Here is a 22,298-nt window from a genome sequence, read left to right as displayed (position 1 = left end):
GCTCCAGTATGTCCAATTGTCCAGCATTGCCCCCAGTGTCCAGCAATCTGCCCCATTGTCTCCAGCATATTACCCCCAGTGTGTCCAGCAATCTGCCCCAGTGTGTCCAGCAATCTGCCCCAGTGTGTCCAGCAATCTGCCCCAGTGTGTCCAGCAATCTGCCCCAGTGTGTCCAGCAATCTGCCCCAGTGTGTCCAGCAATCTGCCCCAGTGTGTCCAGCAATCTGCCCCAGTATGTCCAGCAATCTGCCCCAGTATGTCCAGCAATCTGCCCCAGTATGTCCAGCATTGCCCCAGTGTCTCCAGCAATCTGCCCCAGTATGTCCTCCAGCATAGCCCCAGTGTCTCCAGCAATCTGCCCCAGTGTGTCCTCCAGCATTGCCCCAGTGTCTCCAGCAATCTGCCCCAGTGTGTCCTCCAGCATTGCCCCAGTGTGTCCAGCAATCTGCCCCACTGTCTCCAGCAATCTGCCCCACTGTCTCCAGCAATCTGCCCCACTGTCTCCAGCAATCTGCCCCACTGTCTCCAGCATTGCCCCCAGTTAGCTTATTAAAACACAAAACAAAAACAAAACAAAGTCTCCTCACCTTACCAGCGCTCCACGCGGCGAGCTCCCTCCAGCAGCACACACTCGCCGGCGACTGACAATGACGTCAGAAGCCGGCGACGTGTGAGCTGCGGCCGACTTCAGCTGCCAGCCTCCAATTGGCTGGCTGGCGGCTGTTAACTATTGAGGTGCGGGCGCGCGCACGCACCTCAATAGGAAAGCGCCGCAGCGCCGGAAGGGGCCCGGTGAGCAGATGAGAAGGGGCCCGATGCAGACCCCCTCTCTCTGCCCACCGGGTCCGGGGGGCGGGGCACATAAATGCCAGCGGGCCGGGCATTCAGTCACACTCCGTCGGATTATCAGAGGGTCAATCTGCGGTGGCCCAGGGCCCCCCCAAGCCACTGGGCCCTGGGCTACCGCCCATATTGACCCTCTGATAATCCGCCCCTGCGGTAAGGTATGAAACCCAGAATCAGAGAGAAAAATCTGCTTTGTGTCAAGTCACCCTAAGGCCACGTTCACACATGCAGTATTTGGTCAGTATTTTACCTCAGTATTTGTAATTCAAAACCAGGAGTGGAACAGTCAGAGGAAAAGAAAAAAAAAAAAAAAAAGTGTTTTTACATGCCAGTTTTGAGGCCTTTTCCCTTGTTCAAATAATTTTTATTATAACTTTGAAATTTAATATTAGCATGTGGAAAATGGGTATTATACCTACCGATAATTCGGTTTCCAGGAGTCCATCCTGACAGCACGCTGGAGGACGTCCTCCTCCTCCTTGCTGGGACAGGAAACAACACGAGAGGTTAAAAGGTCCCACTCCGCCCCCTTTCCTTTAGTGTTTTGACAAGTACCACACCATGGATAGATACCATTTGAATTTTATTAACCAAATCATATTTACAGCATATGACATAGTATACATAAGGGGGGGAAGTAACGGTGCTGTCAGGATGGACTCCTGGAAACCGAATTATCGGTAGGTATAATACCCATTTTCCAGGACGTCCCCCTGACAGCACGCTGGAGAATACCAAAGAAACTCCTTTAGGGTGGGACAACTGCCTGGAGAACCTTTCTCCCAAAAGACATTTGTTGGTTTGCTAACACATCCAATTTGTAGTGTTTACAGAATGTGTTCACACTGGCCCAAGTTGCAGCTTTACAAATTTGTTCTAATGATGCCCCTGCCCGTTCGGCCCATGACGCTGAAATGGCCCGAGTTGAATGGGCTTTTATTCCCACAGGACAATCTACCCCTTCTGACACATAGGCTTTTGAGATTACTGTAGTGATCCATCTAGCTATAGATGTTTTGGATGCTTTTTTACCCTTATTTTTACCCCCAAACAGGACAAAAAGATTGGGATCCTTTCTCCAAGTACTAGTGGCCTCTAAATAATCTAGTACTGCCTGTCTGACATCAAGAGAATGTAAAGATTGTTCTTTTGTATTAGAGGGTTTATTGCAAAAGGAGGGTAGAATTATTTCCTGATTTCTGTTTTGTACTGAAGCTACTTTGGGAATAAATGATGGATCTAGTTTTAGGATTATATGATCCTCACGAACCTGGAGGTACGGGTCCCTAATTGACAGGGCTTGTATTTCCCCTACTCTTTTGGCTGTCGTAATAGCTACCAAAAAGGCTGTTTTCCAAGTTCTTATTGCAATGGGCATGTCATCTTTCTGGGTAAAAGGATCTTTACATAGGGCTCTGAGTACTAAATTTAAATCCCAAGGGGGAGTTAATTGCCTCACTGTGGGACGTAATCTCTGGACAGCTTTTATGAATCTCATTATCCACGGGTGAGAGGCTAATGGATAATCCAGAAATGTGCTAAGTGCTGAAATTTGTACTTTAAGGGTACTAGGTCTCAGCCCCATATTAAATCCTGACTGGAGAAAATCCAGAACTCTGGGCACATCCGGGTTCTCTGACATTCCGGCCGACCTGCCACCTCTCATACAGAACTTCTTCCAAATTTTGTAATAAATTGATGAAGTTACTGGTTTACGACTAGCTTGGATCGTTGAGATGACTTCATCAGATAACCCTCGCGATTTCAGGATGTCCCTCTCAGGATCCATGCTGAAAGGTGCAATCGTTCCGGGTTTTGATGTAACACTGGTCCTTGATGAATCATGTCCTTCCATAGAGGAAGACTGACTGGACTGTCCATCGCCATGGCTCCTAACAACGGAAACCAGCTCCTTCTTGGCCAGAATGGTACTATCATCAGAACTGTTGCTTGGTCTTCCTGAATCTTCCTGAGGACCCTCGGAATGAGTGCTATTGGGGGAAAAGCATAGGATAGTGGTTCGACCCATGTTTGACTCAAGGCGTCGACTGCTTCTGGTATGTCCATAGGGTTGAGGGAATAGAATCTGGCCACCTTCGAATTTTTTCTTGTAGCGAATAGATCTATCCTGGGAGTCCCCCAGCGATGACATAATTGGTGAAAGATTTCTTGGTTTAATTCCCATTCTGTGGGACAGACTTCTTTCCTGCTCAAATAATCGGCCAGGACGTTTTGAGATCCTTCTAAGTGGACTGCTGTGATTGACCGGACTGTGTTTTCTGCCCAAAAAAATATTTTCCGTGCCAATTCCTGAAGTGGTTTGTATCTGGGACCTCCTTGGTGTCTTATGAAGGATACTGCTGTCATGTTGTCCGTTAAGATTTTCACATGTTGGTTTTTTAAACGGGAGTGATTCCTTCTTAGAGCTTCCCAAATAGCGTAAAGCTCTCTGTAGTTTGAAGATCTTCGACTGATATCCTTTGGCCATCTGCCCTGGACGAATGATCCTTCTAGATGGGCTCCCCAACCCCACTGGCTGGCATCCGTAGTGATCACCACACACGGGGTACAGGTCCATGGAACCCCCACTCTTAGGTTGCTGTATTGTGTCCACCAGTGCAATGACTTTTTTACTGCCTTTGATAGGTGGATTACTCTGTCCAGTGATGACTGACGTCGATCCCATGCCGAGAGAACCTGATCCTGTAGCAATCTTGAGTGAGCCTGTGCCCACCTTACGCAAGTGATACAGGCTGTCATCTTCCCTAAGACCTTCATGGCTGATCTTATAGTGACCTGGTGCTTTATGAATTCCATGATTAATGCTCTTATTGACACCTGTTTTTCTCTTGGCAAAAAGGATTGTCTTGTGGTGGCATCTAGAAGAACTCCCAAAAATACCTTCCGAGATTCGGGTTTCATGTGAGATTTTTCTTGATTCACGACCCAACCTAGATATTTTAGGACTGCAATGGCTCGATCTCTGTGTAGGATTAAGATGTTTCTTGTTCTGGCTACCAGCAGAAAATCGTCCAGATAAGGAATTATTGTAATTCCTTCGTTTCTTAAGTATGCCACCACTTCCGCCACCAATTTTGTAAATATCCTCGGTGCTGACGCCAGGCCGAACGGGAGACCTTGAAATTGAAGGTGGCAGGTTTGGTCCGGAAACTTTACAGAAAACCTCAGAAGCTCCTGAGATGTTGCATGGATTGGAACCTGATGATACGCACTTTTTAGGTCGAGCGTACACATTACCGCATCTTTGTCTATGAGATGGACCGTTGTTTTTATTGATTCCATTCTGAATCTTTTGTATTTTACATAGACGTTCAATGGTTTTAAGTTTATTATTGTGCGTGTTTCCCCTGATGGCTTTGGGATTGAGAATAGTGAAGAGTAGTGACCTCTGGCTATTTCTGTTGTGGGGACCCGCACTATAACTTGAGAACTGAACAACTTCAGAATGTCTATGAACATTGGTGAATCTTTTGCCACCTTGGTAGGTGGGATACACCTCTGTGGTGCTGGGGATATGAGCTCTATCCTGTAACCCTCTGAAATGATTTTTAGGACATAGGCATTTTTTGTCACTTCTTTCCAGTTGTCCAGAAAGAGACTGAGCCTGCCCCCTATACCTATGGCGTCATTGTCTCCTAGATCTAGGGCTTGACCCAAACAGGGAGTTTCTTCCCCTTCGGTTCTGAGAATAGGCACCTCTATAGGAACCTCTGCTGGGTCTCCACTGTTCTCTATAATCCGGCTGCTTGAATTTATAGGAACTTCGAGGTGGAGGTCTCTTCCGAAATGGCTGGAATTTTTTCGTTTTTTCCTCAGGAAAACCTTTTTTATTATCTGATGCGGATTCCAGAATATCGTCTAATGCTTGTCCAAATACCTTGGACCCTGAAAAGGGAATAGCACATAATTTGTTTTTTGATGCATTATCCCCTGACCAAGATTTGAGCCATATAGCTCTACGAGTCGCATTAGATAACGAACTATTTCTGGCCGCAAATCTAACGGATTCTGCTGATGTGTCCGCCATAAAGGCTGTGGCAGATTTTATGATGGGTAAGGAGGAAATCAAATCGGCCCGTGGGGTTTTATTCACCAAATGTTCCTCTAACTGCCCCATCCACAAATACATTGATCTAGCTACTGATGTGGCTGCAATGTTAGCTTTTATCAGTGCTGCCGATGTCTCCCATGAACGGCGCAACAGAATATCTGCTTTGCGGTCCATAGCGTCTCTGAGACTAGAAGAGTCCTCGAATGGAATAGCCGTTTTTTTAGTAACTTTGGCTATAGGCACGTCGATCTTCGGAATTTCCTCCCATGCCTTGATGTCTTCCGGATCAAATGGTAGACGACTTTTAAATTCTCGCGATACTATCAGTCTACGTTCAGCATCTTTCCATTCTTGTAATATCATCTGTTTGAGGTGATCACTCACAGGGAATACCGTCTGTCTTTGTGATGTCAGTCCTCCAAACATCAAATCTTGTCTGGATTTCGGCCGCGGTTCTTCTTTCATCTGCATTGTATTTCTCACCGCCTGCACTAGATCTTCCGTCTCTTCCACGTGGAATAGAAATTTTCTTCCTTGATCCTGTTCCTCTAATGGTAGTTCTCCTTCTTCTTGATCCGAACTTCTACCATCAGATTCTTCTTTAGAAAGCACTTCCTCATCATCTTGGTCCAGATCCAACCGTGGCCTTTTACGGCTCCGACCTGGGCTGGAGGGGTACCGCTGTGTCATGGAAGCCAATGAATTTTGTACCTCTTCCCGGATTAAAGACCTCATTTCAGATAGTAATGATGGTTGTTCTTCTCTTACAACTCTGGAAATGCAGGACTCGCATAATTCCTTTTTATGTGCCTCTGGTAATTTAGCATTACATATGGAACATCGTCTGGACTTTGTCAGTGCTTTGCCTGACTTTTTTGCCACTGACAGGGATGTCTGTTGAGTCTCCTTATCCTAAGTATAAGAATGAGTACATCTTAGTGACTTAGGAATAAGTGAGAAAGGTAATATGCGCTATGCGCACTTACCCCAGTCTCCTCACTCCTGGGATCCACATCCTCTGTTTAAATATAAATATATATATCATATAAATAGAACGTCTCCTGCTAGATATATGTATATAGGGATTTTGCAGCACTGCTGCACTTACCCCTTGTCTCTGGCATTGCAGACCTCCTCTCCGGCTGTTTCACTTGCATGCACCTGCGTCCTGGTTAATGTAGAGCTCACTCCAATCTGTAGAACGCCGGCGCCTATTTTTAAATCTGGCGCCTTTTTATATACGCTTTAGCGTTCCACCCTGTGGAACGCATACCCTGCCGCCGAATGTACCGGATCTGATGCCGCTGACGTCACCGGAAGCGCTATATCACTTACTTCCGCGTTCCACGCAGTGGAACGCACGCTGAAGCCGGGAGGTTCTGCTGCCCCTGCCTGCTCGTATAAGAGCCTGCGGACCTCTGCGCCCATCCTGGCGCCGGCGCCTCTTGTCCTTCCTGGCGCCTGAGCCGAGAGCCTCCCCCTGGGAGGAAGCGGCTCACCCAGGAGCGCGTCCGCTCGACTGGTCTCTGGACGCAGGGACTCCCACCCGGGGAGTATGTGCCCTGGGCTACCGACGAGGGGGAAGGATTTTGGACCAGCCGCACGATCCCCCTGAGCCCTCCGGTAAGCTTGATCTCTCGTGTGTCCCTCCATGCAGGGACAGGAAAAACACTAAAGGAAAGGGGGCGGAGTGGGACCTTTTAACCTCTCGTGTTGTTTCCTGTCCCAGCAAGGAGGAGGAGGACGTCCTCCAGCGTGCTGTCAGGGGGACGTCCTGGAAATAATCATATAGTCAGCTCGCAAGGGAATAGGGGTAAGGAGAGGGAGGGAGGTAGGGGGGGGGATGGGTTTGGGGAAAGGTAACCTGTGATCATACTTATTCAAATAATTTTATTATATCTTTGAAATTTAATATTAGCATGTGGAGTCAGCTCACAAGGGAATAGGGGAAGGAGAGGGAGGGAGGTAGGGGGGGGGATGGGTTTGGGGAAAGGTAACCTGTGATCATACTTATTCAAATAATTTTATTATATCTTTGAAATTTAATATTAGCATGTGGAGTCAGCTCACAAGGGAATAGGGGAAGGAGAGGGAGGTAGGTAGGGGAGGGTGGGTTTGGGGAAAGGTAAGAACCACATTGTGGACACGCTGTCCATTTTAAACAAAATTTGATAATAATTAACAATTTTTTAAACAGATTAACATATAGTAACATAATAGCATATAATAATAGCATATAATAAATCGTAATATCCTAACAGGTATGTAGAAGCCATCATCTTTCCTTTTAATGCGATAGGTTGGAGTTTACCTCGACCCATTTCTTCCATTTCCTATCATGTTTCGTATAGTAATTATTTGCTATTGCGAAGTTTTCTTCGTATGTCTTGTGTAAGTTAATTTGGTCTATAATTTCAGTAAAAGCCGGTAAAATCGGATTCTTCCAATGGAAAGCTATGATTTGTTTGACCACAAGGCAGATATGGATGATAAGAGATCTCACATTTGTGTCTATTTTTTCCCAGTTCAGGGTGTGCGCACACGTTCAGGATTTCTTGCAGAAATTTCCTGAAGAAAACCGGAAATTTTCTGCAAGAAATCCGCATTTTTTTTTTTGCGTTTTTTTTCCGTTTTTTTAGCATTCTGCAAGCGTAATTAGCTTGCAGAATGCTAAAGTTTTCCAAGCGATCTGTAGCATCGCTTGGAAAACTGACTGACAGGTTGGTCACACTTGTCAAACATAGCGTTTGACAAGTGTGACCAACTTTTTACTATAGATGCAGCTTATGCAGCATCTATAGTAAAAGATAGAATGTTTAAAAATAATAAAAAAAATAAAAAAATGCTTATACTCACCCAGACATCTCCTCACCGGCGTCCGGCTCCTCTTCCTATAGCTGGTCTGTGCGCACAGGACCTAGCGTGACGTCACGGTCACGTGAGCGGTCACATGACCGCTCACGACCAATCACAGGACAGTGACGTCATCGGCAGGTCTTTCGCCGCACACCAGCTACAGGAACCGAACGGCAGCGTGCAGTGGAGGCGGGAAGACTGCGCGGGACATCGAGGGTGAGTATAGGACTGTTTTTTATTTTAATTCTTATTTTTTGACCACTTATATGGTGCCCAGTGCGTGGAGGAGAGTCTCCTCTCCTCCACCCTGGGTACCAACCGCACATAATCTGCTTACTTCCCGCATCGTGGGCACAGCCCCGTGCGGGAAGTAAGCAGATCAATGGACCCCTAGGTGTGCGGAATCCCCTGCAATTCCGCATTTTAATGAACATGTTGCTTTTTTTTCCGCGATGCGATTTTTTCGCGGAAAAAAAGGCTACATTTGCACAAAAAATGCGGAATACACTTAAAATAATAGGAGGCATATGTAAGCGTTTTTTTCGCGTTTTTATCACGTTTTTATAGCGAAAAAACGCGAAAAAAATGCGAAAAATACTGAACGTGTGCACATGGCCTCAGGGACAACAAGGCCATTGCAGGGGTATTGAGGCCTTTTTCCTGCAGATTTTTAAATCATGCCCTTTTATTATAAATTAGGTTGATTCACTGATCATGCGATTCTGTGATTTCTCACAAAATGGAAAAAGAGTAACACAAAAGGCAAGTTACATATGTTGCGTTAGCCAACTAAGAAAAAAAAAACAAAAAAACACAAAGGTCTATGGAATTAACCCCTTTACCCCCAAGGGTGGTTTGCACGTTAATGACCAGGCCAATTTTTACAATTCTGACCACTGTCCCTTTATGAGGTTATAACTCTGGAACGCTTCAATAGATCCCAGTGATTCTGACAATGTTTTCTCGTGACATATTGTACTTCATGATAGTGGTAAAATTTCTTTGATATTACCTGCATTTATTTGTGAAAAAAATATGGAAATTTGGCGAAACTTTCGCAATTTTCCAACTTTTAATTTTGATGCAATTAAATCACAGAGATATGTCACACAAAATACTTAATGTAACATTTCCCACATGTCTACTTTACCTCAGCACAATTTTGGAACCAAATTTTTTTTTTGTTAGGGAGTTATAAGGGTTAAAAGTTGACCAGCAATTTCTCATTTTTACAACACCATTTTTTTTTTTTAGGGACCACATCTCATTTGAAGTCATTTTGAGGGGTCTATATGATAGAAAATACCCAAGTGTAACACCATTCTTAAAACTGCACCCCTCAAGGTGCTCAAAACCACATTCAAGAAGTTTATTAGCCCTTCAGGTGTTTCACAGGAATTTTTGGAATGTTTAAATAAAAATTAACATTTAACTTTTTTTCACAAAAAATTTACTTCAGCTCCAATTTGTTTTATTTTACCAAGGGTACCAGGAGAATATGGACCACAAAAGCTGTTATACAATTTGTCCTGAGTACGCCGATACCCCATATGTGGGGGTAAACCACTGTTTGGGCGCATGGCAGAGCTCGGAAGCGAAGAAGCGCCATTTGACCTTTCAATGCAAAATTGACAGGAATTGAGATGGGACGCCATGTTGCGTTTGGAGAGCCCCTGATGTGCCTAAACATTGAAACCCCCCACAAGTGACACCATTTTGGAAAGTAGACCCCCTTAAGGAACTCATCTAGATGTGTTGTGAGAACTTTAAACCCCCAAGTGTTTCACTACAGTTTATAACGCAGAGCCGTGAAAATAAAACTTTTTTTTTTCCACAAAAATTTTTTAGCCCCCAGTTTTGTATTTTTCCAAGGGTAACAGGAGAAATTGGACCCCAAAAGTTGTTGTCCAATGTGTCCTGAGTACGCTAATACCCCATATTTTGGGGTAAACCCCTGTTTGGGCGCACGGGAGAGCTCGGAAGGGAAGGAGCGCCGTTTGACTTTTTCAACGCAGAATTGGCTGGAATTGAGATCGGATGCCATGTCGCGTTTGGGGAGCCCCTGATGTGCCTAAACAGTGGAAACCCCCCCCAATTATAACTGAAACCCTAATCCAAACACATCCCTAACCCTAATCCCAACGGTAACCCTAACCACACCCCTAACCCTAATCCCAACCCTATTCCCAACCGTAAATGTAATCCAAACCCTAGCCCTAACTTTAGCCCCAACCCTAACCCTAACTTTAGCCCCAACCCTTAATGTAGCCTTAAACCTAGCCTTAACCCTAGCCCCAACCCTAACCCTAACGGGAAAATGGAAATAAATACCGTATTTTTCTGACCATAAGACGCCCTTTTTTTCCTCCAAATTTGGGAGGAAAGTGTGGGTGCGTCTTATGGTAGGGATGTAGCATGTGGGGAGGGGGGCAGCAGCGAGTGGGATCACAATGATATCCCACTTAAGGAGGCAGAAAAATGTCCCCACTGCCGGGAATCAGCTGCTGGGGAAACCATGTGGTCCCGATGATTAAGTGCAGTGAATATTCATTAGCTACTCCCCGCCCACCTATCAGCTGAGCGGTGAGACTGGAGCAGCAAATGAATACTGCACTTAAGCAGCCACACACATGGATTCCTCAGCGCTGATTCCTGCAGCAGCTGGGGAGATCTGTGTGTCCGGGGGAGGAGGAGGCAGCAGCAGCAGCAGGGGAGAGGAGATCGTTGGTACCTTCCTGGGCTGGAGCTGAGTGCTGTGCAGGAGGACCTGTGATGATGTCAGAAGTGGGCGGGCTGGAGCATCACATGGCAGCACAGAGCCCTCCCTCTTCTTGACATCATCACAGGTCCTTCAGACTCCAACACTAGAATCTGCTGGCTTCCATTACCTGTGCTGTGGAAAGGCAATAAGAGGGAGGTCTCTGGTGTGTGCAATCATGGGATGCTTTTACCTCACCACAGTGGCTGGCTGCCACAAATAAGAGGTTAGTCTTTCCAAAACACAATAAAGCACTCTGCCACTCCTTTAGTGAACTATAACTCCCAGCATGTCATAGGATCTGCAGGACATGCTGGGAGTTATAGTTCTCCCATGGGATTTTAAAGCAGCACTCCAGTGTTATTTTGCAGTGCTGGAGTGGTGCTTTCAATATAAGCCCTGTGCCCCCATTCTTATACTCACGCTCCAGCGTCTTCATATAGTACTTCACAGACACCACACTGGTCCCGCAGCTTCCAACAGAACAACATACTATTATATATAATAACACCACATATTATAGTATGTTATTAAATATTTTACCACATTTTTTTGCTTCAAATATTTTTTCCCTATTTTCCACCTCTAAAACCTGGGTGCGCCTTATAGTCCGAAAAATACGGTACATTTTTTAAATTTTTTAATTTTTCCCTAACTAAGGGGGTGAAGAAGGGGGGTTTGATTTACTTTTATAGCGGGGTTTTAGCGGATTTTTATGATTGGCAGCCGTCACACACGGAAAGACGCTTTTTATTGCAAAAAATATTTTTTGCGTTACCACATTTTGAGAGATATAATTTTTCCATATTTTGGTCCACAGTCATGTGAGGTCTTTTTTTTTTTGCGGGACGAGTTGATGTTTTTATTGGTCACATTTTTGGGCATGTGACATTTTTTGATCGCTTTTTATTCCGATTTTTGTGAGGCAGAATGACCAAACACCAGCTATTCATGAATTCCTTTTTTTGAGAGGCGTTTATACCGTTCCGCGTTTGGTAAAATGGATAAAGCAGTTTTATTCTTCGGGTCAGTATGATTACAGCGATACCTCATTTATATCATTTTTTTAAGTTTTGGCGCTTTTATACGATAAAAACTATTTTATAGAAAAAATAATTATTTTTGCATCGCTTTATTCTGAGGACTACAACTTTTTTATTTTTTCTTTGATGACGATGTATGGTGGCTTGTTTTTTGCGGGACAAGATGACGTTTTCAGCGGTACCATGGTTATTTATATTCGTCTTTTTGATCGCGTGTTATTCCACTTTTTTGTTTGGCGGTATAATAATAAAGCGTTGTTTTTTGCCTCGTATTTTTTTTTTTTTTTTACGGTGTTCACTGAAGGGGTTAACTAGTGGGACAGTTTTATAGGTCAGGTCGTTACGGACGCGGCGATACTAAATATGTGTACTTTTTTTATTTTGATAAAGAAATGTATTTATAGGAACAATATATTTTTTAGGGGGGGGGGGATTTTTTTTTTTTCACACATGTGAATATATATATATATTTTTACAGTATAACAGTGCCCCGGGGGGGGCATCATGCTATAGTGTAAGATCGCTGATCTGACACTTTGCTGTGCACTGTGTCAGACCGGCGATCTGACGTGCACAGCTCCAGGCTTCCCGGCGCCTGCTCTAAGCAGGCGCTTTGAAGCCACCTCCCTGCAGGACCCAGATGCAGCGGCCATTTTGGATCCGGGCCTGCTGCAGGGAGGAGGAAGTAAGAGACCCTCGGAGCAACGCAATCACATCGCGTTGCTCTGGGTGTCTCAGGGATCCCTGCGCAATGCTTCCCTATACCGCCAGAACACTGCGATCATGTTTGATCGCAGTGTGCCGGGGGTTATTGTGCCGGGGGCTCCTGGCACATAGTGCTGGATGTCAGCTGCGAAAGTCAGCTGGCGGCCGATTGCATATGACGTATTATCCAGTCGGTGGTCATACGGGCCCACCCCACCTCGACGGGATAGTACATCTAATGTCAGAAAGGGGTTAAACAAGTACTGTACTTCTGCATGCGGCATTTTTTAAAAACCTGGAACAATAGGAAAACACAAGTTTTGGGAAGAATCAAAAAAAAAAAAAAAAAAAAAAAAAAATCACCTACATAAAAAGCAAAAAATAAAACAAACACTACCTTGATTTCAGCCTAATAAATAAAAAAATTTAAAAAAAAAACCTGAAAAAATAGCCACAATAAAACGCTACACGTAAAAGTGCTCAAAATCAAAGTTGTCTACGGGTGTAGACTCACATATTAACATTTTCCGACTACAATAAGATGTTCCTTGCGTTTTGAGTTCATGTACATAATTGTACACTGCAGGAAACACTGGCAAAGAAAGGGTTAAAATAATAACATACCTGATGAGTTAAATGACTGTCTCCTCACTTTATGGCTCCTGCGGTAATTACCCAGAGTGGCTGACTGTGCCCGTCCTACATAGAACTGCTGTTTCCTTAAAGATTTTAAATTGATGCATAATGTGACGCTCCAATTTACCGCAGCGGCATCTCAGAGCGCCCACGACAGGCGAGAGCGTCATTAGCATCACTCTGCCGAGGATAATGAGCCCCAATCACTGTCTGCGAGTAACAGTGAAACCTGTTGATAAAGAAGGTGCAACTATATGGAGTTCTCTGACGAAACGGCCTCATGTCTGGGAATTATTCATCTATATCTATGACCGGACATGGTATGGAGGTATTATCAATCCAACAGTAATAGGGCTCAGATTTAGGTGTCCATAGAGCATAAAGCATCAAGAACCCAGAGGACAGCGCAATAGGGAGGCTTCCAACTCCACCTGGCTAGGGGGATTCCGAATTGCTTCCAGGTTGCCCGGATCTCCAACACCGCCTGTTACCTGTGCTCCGGACTGCACATTTGACCAGGAATTAAAGGTAAAGAAAACTGCAGCCCTTGTGTCCTCTACTCCTTTTCCCACACACTAAAGGTACCGTCACACTAAACGATATCGCTAGCACCGTGACGTTGCAGCGTCCTGGATAGCGATATCGTTGTGTTTGACACGCAGCAGCGATCAGGATCCTGCTGTGATATCGCTGGTCGTTGATTAAAGTTCAGAACTTTATTTGGTCGTCAGATCGCCGTGTATCGTCGTGTTTGACAGCAAAAGCAACGATACCAGCGATGTTTTACAATGGTAACCAGGGTAAATATCGGGTTACTAAGCGCAGGGCCGTGCTTAGTAACCCGATGTTTACCCTGGTTACCAGTGTAAAATGTAAAAAAAAACAAACAGTACATACTCACCCTCTGATGTCTGTCACACGTCCCTCGCCGTCCGCTTCCTGCATTGACTGAGCGCTGGCCGTAAGTGAAAGTACAGCACAGCGGTGACGTCACCGCTCTGCTGTTAGGGCCGGCGCTCAGTCAGTGCAGGAAGCGGACGCCGGGGGACGTGAGGGTGAGTATGTAGTGTTTGTTTTTTTACATTTTACACTGGTAACCAGGGGTAAACATCGGGTTACTAAGCGCGGTCCTGCGCTTAGCAACCCGATGTTTACCCTGGTTACCCAGGGACCTCGGCATCGTTGGTCGCTGGAGAGCGGTCTGTGTGACAGCTCTCCAGCGACCAAACAGCGACACTGCAGCGATCAGCATCGTTGTCTGTATCACTGCAGCGTCGCTTAGTGTGACGGTACCTTAAGTCCTGCACCCCACAATTCCCTTACAAAACTGTATCAGTAGCCCTGGGGCCCCGCTCTGCCTGTGGGTAGCAGAAAGATCCCAGCTGCATCACCATCGGCCCCAGCAGACTCCCTAAGCAGCATCGGCCATTTATAGCCACAGGTGGCGTCACGAACTATCCCCTACAAACATTCCCTCATCCCCTTTATTGCACGTCCAGGGCCACGGACCGGGTAACCGCTGCCGTGACCACCCCTTTAAGAATTGTCCAACACAATTCCGAGTGCCCCACGGCCCTAGTGGGTGTTGCACCAACCTGAGTGTGATCAGATTCTCTCGCATCGCATCACAACTGTGGAGAAGATGGAGAACTTTATTTCTCCATCTTCTCCATTGTCTGAGTCTGCAGATGTTGGACTTGCACATGGATGACATTGGGAGTGCAGTCCGATGTTACACATGCACCCACAGACTCGTATGGTCCGAATATTGGAGACACTTGCAGGGTGCTGCTATTGTTTTCCCATACCGAATCGGCTGTTCGACAGCCGCAACACGTACTGGGATTGCCTAACAACAGCCTTAAGACAGCTGTGAGACATGCAACTGCGGCTCGAGATTTTTTTTTTTTTCCTTTTCTTATAACACCTTATCCAAGAACATTCATCACTAGGGGTTAATCTGCAGGTTAATGGCGTTCTAAACCTGCCCACAGCAACACTTAGACCCCTGCTGTGGGGAGGAAATCAGCTTTATCTCCACTGGCAGCGTTCAGTCCTGAAGGTGGCGCTGGTACAGGTTCAGTCACCGCTTAACCACACCCCTGGCATTGACTGACAGCCAGCTCTAATACTGATCTGCTGTCAGTCAGTGCAGGGGACTCAGTTACAGCCACAGCTTTCTATACAAAGACTGATGCCGCCACTCCGAGGACTGAACCGCTGCCAGGAGGAATAGGGTTTATTTCCTTACAGTAGTGGGGCTCTCGAGGCAGGTGCCAGGCAGGTTCACAACGCCATTAACCCTATATCTGCAGGTTAATAGCTTCTTTTTTTTTTTTCACGTGACAGGTTCCCTTTAAAACACTTTACGTACATAATGCAGAATAATGATAATTCCAAGACAGTGGAGCGATGCACACATCCCATTGTGGAGTACACTGAGAGGTGTTTAATACATAAGTTCCAAAGTTAGAATGGGCAAGAAACAATAAAATGTCCAAATATTCTAAAATGTGGAAACAGGAAGAAGTAACTCCAAGATACTAACCAACCTATGATCTATGTGACAAATTACGCAATATTAACCTGCTATCCCCATCTCATCAGTAATCTTGAGAATAATAATCAGTGAGCAGATCGTGCCGCGTCATAAGTCCAGAAGTTTAGAAGATGGCTCCCGGTCAGGCGCAGTGTGCACCTCTGAAGCTGGGACTAGTCGACGGCCTCATTACATAGTAATCGGGGACATTATAAAGGCTTTTTATACCTCGTTTTCACTCTCTAACATTACACAGGGCAGATGAATACAAATATAAAAAAAACTGACCGTCGCATCCAAATATAGACTAAATGTGAACAGGTGCTGAACCTAGAGTCACCAACTCATGTACAATAAAATAAATAAGGTAGCACACTGAAGCGCCAAAACTTTCAAACATGAAATATGAAAATTGAGAAAGTTTAGTGCATAAATTGGCCAATTCATGTGTACCTGGTAGCCATGATAAGGCATTTCTCATTTACCAGGACCTATCAGTGCCTTTCCTCACTTAGAATAAAGTCTTCATCTGTATGGGAATCTATGAGTCCTCTATTAGACTAATTCAATTTTCATTTTTTTTTATATTTGTAGCCTTCTGACTGAGCACTCCGCCTCTTAGCTTCAGACGTTTTTAATCAAGACAGGACCCTACCCCTCCACAGAGGTGTAGATTTTTACTCAAGAGAGGACTCAGATTTCCATACAGATGAAGACTTTATTCTAAGAAATGCCTTATCATGGCTACCAGATGCACATGAATTGGCCAATTTAGGGGCTAAACTTTCTCAAATTTTTCATATTTCTTGTGCAGTAATGCAATTCTATTTTCAGGTTTCATATTTGTAAGTTGTTGCGCTACAGAGTGCTGCCTTATTTATTTTATTTTTTATTACACAGGGCTGGTTACAGGTACGGACTGGGGCTGAAATTCAGTCCTGGCATTTGAAATCACACAGGCCCATGTTGTCACCGTCCCTATGAACCAGATGGGATATATTACTAATATTACCCTGGATGGAAGAAAGGAGGATTTTCTACAACACCAATATTTCTAATGATACATGTGGCCTGCTGAGTCAGCAACTTTGTGCTCCATCACAACTCTTAACAGTATGGGTTTCTTGAGAACACAGATTCTGTTAACAACATAGCAAACAAGGCAGCCAATGACCAGACAGGCCCTTCTGGCATTTGCCAGAAATGCCAGATGGCCAGTCCGGCCCTGGCTAGTTAGGCAGGGAATTCGCTCATACATAGGTAAATACTGCAGGTTGGAGGACATGGGGGACCTGACGGCTTCCCTCTAACTCAGGGGGCAAGTACTTTGATTTCTAATATCTCCATAACAGATCAAAAAGTGGATTTTAACCTATTCAATGTTATGTCTCCACTGAAGGCAGCAGCGGGGTCTGGAGCACCAGTAGATGATGTCAGATGTACTGAGCTATGTGCCATTTATTTCAGTGGTGCGGGGATATAGTGCCTCCATAGACAAGCTCATGTTCACCTATATGGGTCTCAGCTTATAGAGACCCTCAGTTTATCAATCTGTCAGGGGTCTCAACCATTCAATGACAGTGCTACTTTCCCATGAATCCCCCCCTCCATGCTTTGAAGAATGACAGAACCTTGTATTATATTTTATGTCCTCTCTAGGATACAGCTCTGTCCTAAGACAATGACACCACACAACATCATGAACTCATTTCAGGCTTCCATTTGGTTGGCCAGCATTAAATAATGCAGCATTTGCTTTTTTGGTAGAAAATATAAGACTGGCAAAGTAGTCACCGACAGAAGTGTGAACCCAGCCTAAGTCGGGTTTGTTAATTTCCAAATGTTATCAGCAGCAGGGAGTGAAGGACCATTACAGGACTCCTACAGTGTTATCACACAGGGGCTGAAGACGACACGGCTGTCAGGAGGCTCAACCTCTCTTCCACCTGGATGTTTGGAAAGGAATTGAAAGACTCTACTGACAATGCACAGCGGCCCATACATATTCCATGTATAACGGCTTCATCCAGCAAGTTTCACAGGGATGGAAGAAAACCTACTGTGCATCTGGGCTTTGCGAATCTCCCCTGAAGGCAGATAACGGGGGAGAACTAGAAACGGTGGTTTGACTCCAACAGTTTCATCTTGCAAAAAGGAGAGTACTGCCAGAGATGCTCTTCATACCGAGAACACAGGAGCCCACCCACCTCCCCTCTTCATACTAAGAACACGGCAATCCCCCCACCTCATACTGAGAAAACAGGACTCCCCCCCCCCCTCTTCATTCCTAGAACACAGGAATCCCCTCCCTTTTCATACCAAGAGCACGGGACTCCCCCCTCTTCTTACAGAGAACACGGGAATACCCCCCCTCTTCTTACCGAGAACACGGGAATCCCCCCTTCATACCGTGAACACGGGACTGTCCCCCTTCATACCAAGAACATGGGACTCCCCTGCCCTTCATACCGAGAACATGGGACACCCACCCCCTTCATACCGAGAACACGGGACTCCCCCCCCCCCCCCCCCCCTCTTCCTCTTCATACCGAGGACATGGGACTCCCCCCCTATTGCTCTTTGGATCGCCCCCACGTTAGGGCAATGGGGTACTCGGTACCGGGTCCTTCAGTTCCGGGTATGACACGGTGGCCCGACCCGGTCCGTGGCCCTTTGAGGGATGTACAATAAGAGGGAAAGTTTGTATAAAGGGAAAATGTTCGTGACGCCACCTGTGGTATTCGGTCAGGGTGACCGACGCTGCTTAAGGGTCCGCTGGCGAGATGTGATGGCAGCTAGATGGTATACCTTCCCACAGGTGAATTGTATCCCCAGGGCTTCCCAGAAGTTTAGATGGTGATGGTGGATGATGTAAGGCGCAGGGAACAACAAGGACACAAGGTTGCAGTCTCTTTACCTTTTACTGAAGACTTCAGTATCCACAGTCCAGACCACAGGGAAGGCAGAGTCCAGCCGGTCTGAAGGCAAATCCAGAGTCCCCTTATCCAGGTGGAAATCAGTAGCCTTCCTCTAGCGCCTGTGTGTTGTAGTACCTCCCTGCTGAGCTTCTCGGTAAGGTCCTCACAACTCTTGTAGATGTTCTGTCTTCCTCTCTGTCCCCCAGATGGTATGGATAGGACAAACCCGTATGACTGATGGCCTGAGGCTTTTTACAGGGACCCTAGAGACGCCCCGGCCCCCACAAGTTGCCACAGTGCCTCCTGGGTATAAGGTCGGGCAGCCAACGTGGAATTGACTGTCCTGAAGGTCTCTGGAGCAAGGCTTGGAGACGGTTGCTCCCTCGGTATTCCGGCCACCGGCTTCTGCTCCTCAGAAGGAGGCAGCCTTCTACAGGGCAGAACTCCTTCTGGTTTTATCTCCTTGTGCTATGACTTAGTTTCTCACCCGCTACAATACAATTCTCTTCGTGTCCTTTCTTTCCGCACGTGGGGCAGGCGCAGCTCCGTAGCTTTCTGTCTAGGCCTTTGACAGGATCCCACCCCTGTCAGGGACCCTCTGTCTGCAGTTCAGATGTTCCTCCTTTCCCCTGTCTGCCTGACAGGTGTTGTCTGGGCAAAGCCCAGTCAGCTTCTCCCTAACTTTCTATCCAGCCCACCAGTTTTACCCTATTGTGAGGAGTGCCCTAGTAGATAGGAGCAAGGCTCCCCCTGGTGGTCTGGAGTGTGAAGTGTGGTGTATGGTTTGTGATACCTGGTAGGGAAGATCTCCTTTATTGCCATCAGACGTAATATCACTCCCCCTGGTGAAAGAATGACATTACTGCAACGACCAGGACTCTGGGGCGCTGCACTCTTCATACTGAAAACAAGGGAAACACCCACCCATCGTCATACCGAAAACAAGGGGAACACCCACCCATCGTCATACCGAGAACATCGGACTCCCCACCCCCTCCATACCGAGAACATTGGACTCCCCCCATCTTTGTACCAAGAAACCCCTTCTTCATACCGAGAACACGGGACACCCCCTATCTTCATACCAAGAACACCTGCATGCTCGACCGAGATTGGAAAATGCCAAATCATTCTTATCCTGTATGATTGACACCGAGGAGCCTATCAGTAAAGTGATATTTGTAAGTTGAACGAATACCAAACACTCAGCAAAAATGAAAAGGAAAGAAAAGACTTAAGATTGGATGTTGGTGGCCCTGGAAGATCCAGAAACGTCTTCTAGTGTTCACTTGCTCGTCTCAAACACAATCATGTCCAGCTGAGATGAGAGCGAGCGCCGGACAACTTCGTGGATGAGCAGAAACCTGATTAAAAGTGAAAAATGTAAGTAGCAATCTGCCAGATCTTGAGTGTGGGCTTAGGGTAGTGATCGGCCCTGGAGGACAGAAGATACGGACGGTGAGGAGCCATCACCGCTTGGATTCAGGGGCAATTAACCCCATCCTTCACTAATAAGCAGTGTCTGTGCTCTTCCTCTGCTGGTGACAGATCTTTCAACCAGCTGAGAGTCTTTCATTTCCATGGTGACATAATTATGAAGCTATATGACAAATATACCGCGAAGTCACCGTACGGATGGTCTATATTTAGTCACCCTCATGGCTCGCTTGTAAAGAAATAGCTGCATATATAGAGCAGAAGACGAAGGACAACATCTGGAAAACTGGCGGCTGAAAGCTTTATGGATAACCAAATCTCAAGACGCCTTTAACCTGTTGGTGTCCACATGACACATAGTACAAACTTCCACCATATAGAAGTCTCCTGGGTGGTCAGAATCTCCTGTGCCTCCTGAGGGCTATAGGTTGGGTGCATGCGTTACTGCTGGTCGCGCCAAAACTCTGCCCTCCCGATTTGCCGTAGATTTGTAATGTGGTAAGTGACCTTTTTATTGGGGGGGGGTGAAATGCAGAAAATGTATTTCACAATAGAAAACTAAGAAAATCGTTGTACGGACACGTTCACACGACCATATTATTAGTCCAAGTGCCGTCTATGAAAAAACTGACATCACAAGAATGTTACCCAATAGGTCTTTTACACAGATTGAAGGTGGGTGGGCAAAAAAAACTTGACCCCCGATGGGTCCCCCAACCATAGTACACCTGACCGATCAGGGCAGAACTTCTGACTGTGGTGGCAGAAATGTTAAGTGACGATATAAAGACCAGATACCGAATAAAAGGGGCAGCAGTGGGTTATAAGGGGGGGGATTATGGGGGTGACGCTCCCGCTATATTCTTACTCCAACTTCGAAAGGCAAAAACTGCATGAAATCAGCACATGGGAGGTGGAGGTGGCTCTGATCCGCGTGGCCATCACATCCATACAATGAGACCCACTGTGGGGGGCTGACAGGCTCAGTGATGGGGTCTGCACATACACATGTCAATACATTCATACACTTCAGATCTATAGGGGCTGCAGGACCCCGGGAGTAGTCACACTGTCCTCACATGGGGTCCTGCGTGATAGAACCCTGTGCCCCCACAGAGCCGTACAGATCAGGTGTGTAGCGATACTCACATCCAGGATGACAGAGATGCCCCTCCTGCTCCCCGGCTCAGCCATGTCCTGCCCCAGGGTCAGCGCCTCCTCTCCCCGCAGCTCTCGCTCACTCTTGTCGCTCATCTTGGTGACGATCCAACGCAGCAGACCGTCCAGTCCCCGGACCTGAGACCGCTGCTGCCGCAGGAGCTTGTGGACGCTGGTCCTGCAGTACCGGGCTGCCTGCTCACACATGTCTGAGACCGGGAGGGGGAGCGCAGCACGCCCCCTGCTTGTAGGCACGCCCCTCCACGCCCCGTACCGCACGGAGAACCAGTGTGCGGGCAGCAGAGATCGCTGGTGCTCTGCCCACATGACAAGCCACGCCTTTATTTATGTAAACCACGCCCCGCACGGTTCCGACTATTGGTGGTGGGTGCGCACCTGTTTAATGCTCAGGTGGAGCCGGTGATAGGAGCTGCTGTGCTCTGTACACCAGACCCCGGGGATCGTTCCGTACGGCACTGCTTGTCACCGTCTGCACCACGCTCAGTGAGAGACCTTCTACATTGGGGTGGTGGCACCAAAACTGTATTCCCGGGGACTACCTCTTGAAGCTCATCAAGAGAATGCCAAGAGTGTGCAAAGCAGTCATCAAAGCAAAAGGTAGCTTCTTTGAAGAACGTGGAATATAAGACATAATTTCAGTTGTTTCACACTTTTTTGTTAAGTATGTAATTCCACATGTGTTAATTCATAGTTTTGATACCTTCAGTTTGAATGTACAATTTTCATAGTCATGAAAATACAGAAAAATCTTTAAATGAGGTGTGTCCAAACTTTTGGTCTGTACTGTATATATTTAATACAGAGCTAGATAGCAGAAAAGCTGGTAATTCAGTGCAGTGTAGAGTAAAATCACACTGACAGGTTAGAATAGAATAGCTAAAATAAATGTGTACACATAGAATAGGTAGATATATATTTACTACAGAGCTAGATAGCAGAAAAGCCGGTAATTCAATTGCCGGCTTTTGCTATCGCCTTATCAAAACCGACAGGCTATGAGACATGGATTACATACAGTAAACCATTTCATATCCCTTATATATTTACATAGTCCTCGCTACTAATGTTAGAAGTGTCTGTGTGCAAAATTTGGAAGCTGTAGGTGTTAAAGGGTTAAATCACTGAAAAAGCTGGCATGGGCTCCCGCAGAATTTTCTCTGCTAGAGTGGGAAAGCCAGTGACTGAGGGCAGATACTCAACTCTAGCATGGGAATTTTTCTGAATATTTTCCCACGCTAGGGTTCATATGAGTTTATGCCACCAGGGGGCGCAGCACCGCAAGTCAACGAAGCTGCATTCCATTCATTCC

The 22,298-nt window shown here is 46.2% G+C and overlaps 2 protein-coding genes across 3 annotated transcripts in view; both read right to left on the bottom strand.

Annotated features, from left to right (window-relative positions):
* The window catches only part of NECAB2 (N-terminal EF-hand calcium binding protein 2), a 414,952-nt gene extending 393,742 nt beyond the window's left edge, over positions 1-21,210 (bottom strand). Inside the window, exon 1 of one of the 2 annotated variants that reach the window (XM_077288176.1) lies at positions 20,960-21,210. In XM_077288176.1, coding sequence (XP_077144291.1) covers positions 20,960-21,175 — 216 coding nt within the window. In that variant the 5' untranslated portion in view covers positions 21,176-21,210. The remainder of the gene's footprint in view (positions 1-20,959) is intronic. The other variant, XM_077288177.1, reaches the window with a different exon arrangement.
* On the bottom strand, positions 2,324-5,608 carry LOC143808961 (uncharacterized). The gene is made up of 4 exons (XM_077292139.1): positions 5,062-5,608; positions 4,527-4,752; positions 2,555-4,484; positions 2,324-2,403 (listed from the first exon to the last, which is right to left on the bottom strand). The coding sequence occupies exons 1-4, from the start codon at positions 5,606-5,608 to the stop codon at positions 2,362-2,364; spliced, it is 2,745 nt and encodes a 914-aa protein (XP_077148254.1). The 3' UTR covers positions 2,324-2,361.
* Positions 21,211-22,298: the final 1,088 nt, after the last annotated feature.

Source organism: Ranitomeya variabilis, chromosome 2 (assembly GCF_051348905.1).
Source record: "Ranitomeya variabilis isolate aRanVar5 chromosome 2, aRanVar5.hap1, whole genome shotgun sequence".
Classification (NCBI taxonomy): Eukaryota; Metazoa; Chordata; class Amphibia; order Anura; family Dendrobatidae; genus Ranitomeya; species Ranitomeya variabilis.
Note: the sequence above shows the minus strand (reverse complement) of the source record. Positions and strands in the feature narration are given on the sequence as shown.

What these genes read in the sequence shown, in the direction of transcription:
- LOC143808961 (XM_077292139.1), bottom strand. Translation starts at nt 5,608, where the DNA reads ATGACACAGCGGTACCCCTCCAGCCCAGGTCGGAGCCGTAAAAGGCCA. An exon ending in CGAAGGGGAAGAAACTCCCT is followed by an intron (nt 4,485 to 4,526) that starts GTTTGGGTCAAG and finishes ATGACGCCATAG; the next exon opens with GTATAGGGGGCAGGCTCAGT. An exon ending in TCCAAGCTAGTCGTAAACCA is followed by an intron (nt 2,404 to 2,554) that starts GTAACTTCATCA and finishes GTACCCTTAAAG; the next exon opens with TACAAATTTCAGCACTTAGC.